This window comes from Gadus chalcogrammus, chromosome 12 (assembly GCF_026213295.1).
Source record: "Gadus chalcogrammus isolate NIFS_2021 chromosome 12, NIFS_Gcha_1.0, whole genome shotgun sequence".
Taxonomy (NCBI): Eukaryota; Metazoa; Chordata; class Actinopteri; order Gadiformes; family Gadidae; genus Gadus; species Gadus chalcogrammus.
The window spans coordinates 27,413,390-27,420,677 of NC_079423.1; the positions used below are offsets into that span (position 1 = coordinate 27,413,390).

Sequence of the window (7,288 nt, forward strand, 5' to 3'; positions counted from 1 at the left end):
TTGGATTGGTGAATATGAATGACACCGACAATTAATCGAACGTAGATTTTGACTATATTGACTCTAGTCAACTCTTCAAATAATAATATCTTATGATGAAGTTGATTTCAACACCCGTAGCCTGTATGGACCATTAGCATCCTTTCTCGCTGTAAGTCGAGACTCAGCAATACAGGAGGTTGTGGGAATTGGATTGTTTTTAGGATGTTTAAACCAATCACCACACATTTTAAAGTAGATACCACCAATCGACACGTTAGAACCTGGAAGACTACAAATGTTAATGTTATCAAAATAGATTGTTCTCCATTTATGGAAAATGACGGCTACCGCAACTACCGGTAAATTATTCGTATTATCATCCTATCCTGAAGACACAAAATTAGATGTTCGTGTTTTTTATCAAATGGACGCAGTACTTACGTCTCACCAAAAGGGGGCGGTAATGACACGGTAGATAGGCCATTGAAATATGTGACATTTATATACAATATACTTTTGAACATCATAGGCCATTAACGAATTTAAAGGCTAGATGTTATTTGAGCTGAATAACCTAACTTTTTGTGGTACATGAAAATCCGAAAACGTGTGTCTGTAAAAGGGAAAGCCAAACATCTGTAACTACAAAAGTCACAAAAACAAGATCTATATTTAGCTTGTGTAGTATAGGCTAATTAGATAGTCCTATGAATCCCCTAAATTATCCCACAGTCGTTTTTTCAGCTGCCTTTGAAGAAATTAGGCTTCACACAGAATCTTTCTACCCACTTCCAATGTGACAGCATTGATGTAGCCTGTCTACCCGTCTACTGTCTTACTGACTGGTTTAATTTGGGTTTTCTTCTTCTTTCTGCGAACTTCCTCATTATATCCAGTATTTCTTTCCCTTGCAATTTATTATTTTAGAAACTGTTAGACATAATGGTAAGACGGAGATGAAAGATATTGGTCTGGCTACAAACAAGGGGTGCTGTTAAACCGTTGAGGGACCTGTTGGCGTGTGTGTGTGTGTGTGTGTGTGTGTGTGTGTGTGTGTGTGTGTGTGTGTGTGTGTGTGTGTGTGTGTGTGTGTGTGTGTGTGTGTGTGTGTGTGTGTGTGTGTGTGTGTGCTTGCGTGTGTGCGTGTGTGCGTGTGTGTGTGCGTGTGTGTGTGTGTGTGTGTGTGAGAATGTGAAAGATAAGTGTGAAATATGTGAGGTGGGAACCAAGCTATTAAATATATGCCTTAAGGGATAAAAAGCCTTTTTTCTCCAACTATTATGTTTGAGGAAAAAAATGCAAATTCATTTTGAAAGACATTCATTTCAAGGTAGATTTCCCTATTGTTCAATCCACAACATCCACGGTGTTTATATTTGCATCAACATCAATCCATGTAATCTAATAAATCTCATGTTTCGGAAAATCCAGGGCAGGCCCGGCCGTCTGTGGATCCGCTGTGGGAGAGCTGCTGATGACGTCTGCGGTCGTAGAAATCTGGAGCCGCGGAGAGAGAGAGGGGAATTCTATCGTGATGACCTCATCCAATCTCCCGCCCCCTGGAGAGGGTGAGCTCATGGCTATCGTGGAGAAAAGGGGGCATTTACGGTCCTTTAACAGCCTCAACCACTGTAGCGCGCAATCCAATATAGGGCCCTCAGCCCTTGATAATGGGTGATCTCTGAAAGAGCGGATGAGACACATTCTCCCCAATATCTTTTAGTCGGTTGGGCTTCAGTGCTTGTTGTCATTGGGTCCACGTGTGGTGGTTTGCGCCTTCCTGGTTTTGTGTTTGTGCCTGCTCCAATATTTCTTGCGACCCATCATCCCAAACTGCAATGTCCAACGGGTGATGATATTTTGGGTATCTACAGCCAGAGACCCTCTTCAGACCCCCAAAGACAAGATAAATCATCCGCACCGAAATGGGACGCTTCTGTGGAATATGATAAAAGATTAATCCAATGTGTCATAGGACATAGAGATCTTCTAGATTAAGCATGGTGTATGGGTAAATAATTAACAGGTGGGTTTGGGTTGGTGGAATATGAGCTGAGCTAACTAGGAAGGTCCATTCCCTCGTTCACATCGTATTTAGGAGTCATAACATGAAGGCAATTTATTTTAATCAAAGAATGTTATGCAGCTCTATGGATGTGTGGATCATGATCCAAATGTGTGTTCAATTAATGAATGGTAGCTGAAGTGCAGCCTATGGTGCAGCCTACCAGGGTACGATATGGCGTCTGAGAGTTAAGCCCCTCCCCCTTAACGCGTGGTTGGGTTCCACTAGGATCCGCGTCGCCTCGCACTCGTCCGTTTGCCTTCGCTCGATTCTCAGACAGACAAACTCCGCTGGTTTCCAGTGGTCATCTCCTCAACGCGACGCGAAATAAGCCCTTGCCGCGTTTTATTTTTGGAATTACCACCTAAATGTAATTTAAGCGGTACGGCTGGAGGGTTTTTCTTTTGACTTTGTTTGCATGGGTTTTGCTGTCAACATGAAGGAGCGCAACATGAAAAGCTCGCATCGAAAGTGGTAGGAGCAGCGGTGAAGAAGGTGAGTAGTAAATAGTGTGTTGGTCCCGCAACATCATCAGTTGTTGTCGTTTTTAATTGCAATGCTGTGACTGAGCTTTCCAAATCTCACATCATAACTTTAAATGGAAAGACGTGTATCATTTTGGCAAATTGTTATGGGCATACTTTTGTCCTGTTTCACATTTAAAGGTGTTTATTTATTATGCGTTATGAGCCAAGTCTAAAAAAACAGACACGCGACTATGTCTAAAGTGGCTAGGCTTCAATGTGTTTTTTCTTTATCAATTGATTAATACTTAATCAGTGAGTGATTTCCTTGGTTTATTATGTGGGTGTGAAATGTAATTGCAGCTCCAGGGGCATAGTCCAGACGGTAGACGCTGTTATTACTTCTTTGTTAAAACAATACATGTGAACGCCAGCTGCAAAGGCTGTTCGTTATTACGGCTCATTGTAGTGCGTCTCTACAAGCATGACAGTATGTGATTCCTTGTTTAGCATGGGGAAAATTCGTCTTCAGAAAGCACACACGTTAATTCCACACGAGTATAAATCCAATCTGAACCTCTCAGACGAATTAGAAGTCATCCTAAATTAATCAAACACTGTCGGTTCTCTCTTCTCCTCAGACCCCCCCTGAGCCTTGCCCTACATAACCTCCCAGTGTGCTGTCTAAGAAGCCCCAGAGCTGCCATGGCCAAGTGGCTGAAGGACTACCTGAGCTTCGGGAGCAGGAGGGTCCCCCCCCAGCCTCCCACGCCGGACTACACAGAGAGCGAGATCCTCAGAGCCTACCGGCTCCAGAAGAACATGGACTTCGAGGACCCCTACGAGGACGCAGAGAACCGGTCCAGGTGCGACCCGGGACCCCCCGACACGCCGTCCACCCCTGTGTACGGGTCGCCCATGAAGTGCTCGAACCTGGACATGAAGTCGCCCAAACACAGACTGATCAAGGTGGACTCCCAGGACCTGGGGCGCACCAAGATCCTCCTCAGTGCCATCTCCTTGGAGGACCAGCAGGAGCCAGTAAGAGTCCTGTCCTCTCTTTTCTCTCTCTCTCTCTCTCTCTCTCTCTCTCTCTGGGGTTCCAACGTAACGTGGCAATCCTCTCAAAGGTATAGAGAGACATCACTTCAGTGGTTCCCTCTCTCACTAAGAGATCACCTCTCTGCATCACTCAGCTTTATTGATCCACATCTCTGTTGGCAAGTAATTTCCCCGTAAGTGTGTGTGTGTGTGTGTGTGTGCGTGTGCGTGTGTGTGTGTGTCTCACACACTTCATCATTTCCATAATTTGCTGTGCATCCGAAAGCCCTCCTGCTGATGTAACCCATGTCCTACATTTTCCCTAATGACTAAAAATGAGTTTTATTGATGGCGTTGACGGATCATTGAGTCAGCGGGGGGGGGGGGGTTGACATGGTCCCATGTCTTCTCATAAATTATGAACGGAGAGAGAGAGAGAGAGAGAGAGACCCCTGTTTCAGCACAAGGTGCCACCTGTGTAGCGTATTGGTAGACGTCAGGGGCCCGCAAAGCCAGAATAATTGATGACCCCGTTCCTTCGGCGCCAGTGGGACGTCGGAGCGTATTTATATCTATAACATGTAGTCGATGCTGTGGCAGGAAACAGGTGATGAGTCAGAGACAAAATGACAGGTAGACAGAAAGAGAGTGAGAGAGAGATTGAGAACTAGAGCGAACGACAGCGCGAGAGAGAGAGAGCCAACTATAACAAAATAGCGTTTTAATACTCCGTACACTCATTCAACTTGCAAATATATCGTGAGTCGAGTGTTATATTTCTCTTTTTGAGCCTTTTTTCCATTGAGTGGTGGTTCTTTTCTCTTCCATTCAGAACAGCAGCTCTGAAGTGTGTCTGTGTGGTGGAGCAGTGAAGGTCTTACGGCAGGTCAATAGCTCTTTCGTTTTTACTCCATTTTTATGTAGCCTTCATTAATTTCCCAGGGACCGTGGGAAGAACAACCGCACTGTAATTAACATTGCAGATTCCGGCGCATCGATAACCAGTTACACAATCGACTGGGGGATTACGATGTAATGTTGTGAGGCGTGTGTGTGTGTGTGTGTGTGCGCTTGTCTTCCCTGGGATCGCAGGGCAACGTGTGGCAAGGCCTGAGCGATGAACAAAGTTAGATAAAGAGTGCTTGGAAAAACTGAAAAGGGGAGGGCAGGCAATAGGGAGGGGGAATAAAGAGAAGGGACAAAGAGGTTAGGAAAATGGAATGATAAGCAGAGAATAGAAAGAGAGAGAGGTGGAGAATAAGATAAGGATGGGAGTGTGTGTGTGTGTGTGTGTGTGTGTGTGTGTGTGTGTGTGTGTGTGTGTGTGTGGTGTGTGTGTGTGTGTGTGTGTGTGTGTGTGTGTGTGTGTGTGTGTGTGTGTTGGTGCGTCCGTCCATATTGCTGTCTGTGCGTGGTTGTCACTGAGCCAGTTGACCACTGAGATTCCACCTGTGCACGAATGGAGGAACAAATACTCCAGCAACATCCCCCCTCCCCTAGCCCCTCACACACACACACACACACACACACACACACACTTTATCTTCTGTCTGCCGTCCCGCCAGGGACCTCGTCATCCCCTTACCGGGCCGCTTCCTCCCAGCCTCCAGAGGGTGAAATATGACGTCCTGAGAGGGAGAATCAGCCTGTGTAGCAGAATATAGCCTCCCGAGTAAGGCTTGGGTTAGCACTATTGCGGTATTTGGTTAGCCTATTGTCTTTGCGCGGGACGATGTACAGCAGTAAGTGGGGGTTATGCCGTAAAAATAGCAACATTTACTGCATCACGCTCACGTGACGGTAGGTAGGGTCGCCTGAGGCGGTTGTCACAGGGGATTGTCAACTCGTTTTCGGGCAGATATTGTATATAGAAAACAATGCATTGCATCATGCACAGTCCCCGGCTGTTCAAACATAATTCTGACGCAAGTGATATTTGGTCATTATTAAGTTCTGCTACTTAAGTTTTAGCTTTTATTCTGATAAAGGTCAAGACACAAGACGATACGAGACATGTCTCCTAAGGTGATGGCGGGATGGAGTATTAGTCTGCCTTCCCCCCCGTATCTCTGGGTATCGTGTATGCATTAAATTACAGTGAGGCAGTAACTCAGGAGGTAGAGTGGTTTGACTGGTAACCGCACGTTCGATCCCCGTCTCCCCCTAGAGTGTGGAAGTGTTCCTGAGCAAGGCACCCAGCCTCGCTGCTCCCGACGGGCTGGCTGTCGCCTTGCATGGCTGACAGCGGCGTCGCGGTCTGAATGTGTGCGTAAATGGGTGAATGACGGCCAATATTGTAAAGCGCTTTGGGTGAAATCGCTATATAAATGCAGTCCATTTACCAAATGACCCATCTACTCGTCACCCAGGTGATTCCGTCCGCTCCGCTGGCCCGCGAGACGGACTACTCTGACCCGTTTGACGCCCGGTCGGACCTGAGGACGGAGCCGGACCTGGGGCCCGCGACGCCCTGCGAGAACAACGGCTACATGGAGCCGTACGAGGCCCAGCGCGTCCTCACAGGTCGGTTCCTCCCCCGGCCATCCCATAATATCACTGTGGTTCGGAGGCATGCTACGCCATGGTGTTTTTAGGTGGATCGCACAGCGGGTTCTACGCAGCCGGTGGTAAGATGTTTCGGGGAGGCAGTAGCTCAGGAAGTAGAGCGGGTTGGCTGGTAACCGGAGGATCGCTGGTTCGATCCCCGGATCCTCCTGTGTGGATTGTCGAGGTCTCCCTGAGCAAGGCACCTAATCTGCTCCGAACAAGCTGGCTGTCGCCTTGCATGGGTGACGTGTGTGTGCATGAATGGGAGAATGGGAGGCAATATTTTAAAGCGCCTTGGATAAAAGCGCCATATAAAGTGCAGTCCATTTATGTTTCCATGTGCTTAACCATGACCCGAAACATCATGTTCAACTCTTCCTTTCCTTTCATGGTTCAAATGGGATGGTTAAAATGGACAATACGTACACTAGCCGGCTACACAAGCTTTCTGTGATATCATTGGTTCAAATGTTAAGCCCGCCCGTGCAAAAAATGGGAACTTCTAATCAGCTAGAGGGGAAGCGCTGTTGAATATATTTTGTGAGTAAATTATTCATGAAGTATATTTTTGGCTGGTGTAGGTACTTAGGGTGCGAAGGGTAGAGAAGGTGAATAATGATGTTTAAGAGGAGTGAGCCTACGGGGTGTATTTTCCTTATTGTAACGGTTTCTTTTACTTTTAAAAAGCCTTTGTATACTCTGGCTGGTGCTGTTATCGTCTGCAGGGTTCACACAATTCACACAAAAACCTGTTTACCCTGTAAACAGGTTTTCTTTAAACAAACTTCTTTGTAGTATTGGCTGAGAAGTGGGCCTGCAGAGCAGCGCAATCTGCGCGCTGTATTTATTTGGTTAGCTCTTGGCGTGCTCTTGAGTTTCCCCATTCCAGACGTTTGAAGACATCTCTATCCGGCTCCCCTCCCATGTCCTCCTCCGGTGTTTCTCCGCGCTCTGGTAGCCATCTAGCGTTTTCCATTTGTCTTTGTTATCCTAACGTCTCCTTCTCTCGTTCTCCCGCTCCCTCAATCACCCTTTCTCTCTCGCACTCGCCCTCTCTCGCTGTCTCTCTCTCTCTCTCCCTCCCTCCCAGACGCACACACACTCCTCTCCCTAAATTCCCTAACTGTTTCAGTCATTTAGTGAGAAAGAACACTCCACCCTCCACCATCCCCCCCCCCCCCCCCCACCC

General features: G+C 46.9%; 1 protein-coding gene across 1 annotated transcript; it reads left to right on the plus strand.

Annotated features, from left to right (window-relative positions):
* The first annotated feature begins 2,100 nt into the window (after positions 1 to 2,100).
* Positions 2,101 to 6,197, plus strand: LOC130393423 (SH2 domain-containing adapter protein D-like). The gene is made up of 3 exons (XM_056604110.1): positions 2,101 to 2,542; positions 3,153 to 3,552; positions 5,922 to 6,197. Exons 2-3 carry the CDS (start codon positions 3,217 to 3,219, stop codon positions 6,144 to 6,146), a joined length of 561 nt encoding a protein of 186 aa, XP_056460085.1. The 5' UTR covers positions 2,101 to 2,542; positions 3,153 to 3,216; the 3' UTR covers positions 6,147 to 6,197.
* Positions 6,198 to 7,288: the final 1,091 nt, after the last annotated feature.

Bases quoted from the DNA above. Each gene is read 5' to 3' on its own strand.
- LOC130393423 (XM_056604110.1), top strand. From the start codon at position 3,217: ATGGCCAAGTGGCTGAAGGACTACCTGAGCTTCGGGAGCAGGAGGGTC. The intron at 3,553-5,921 runs GTAAGAGTCCTG...CTCGTCACCCAG, and splicing joins TGGAGGACCAGCAGGAGCCA to GTGATTCCGTCCGCTCCGCT.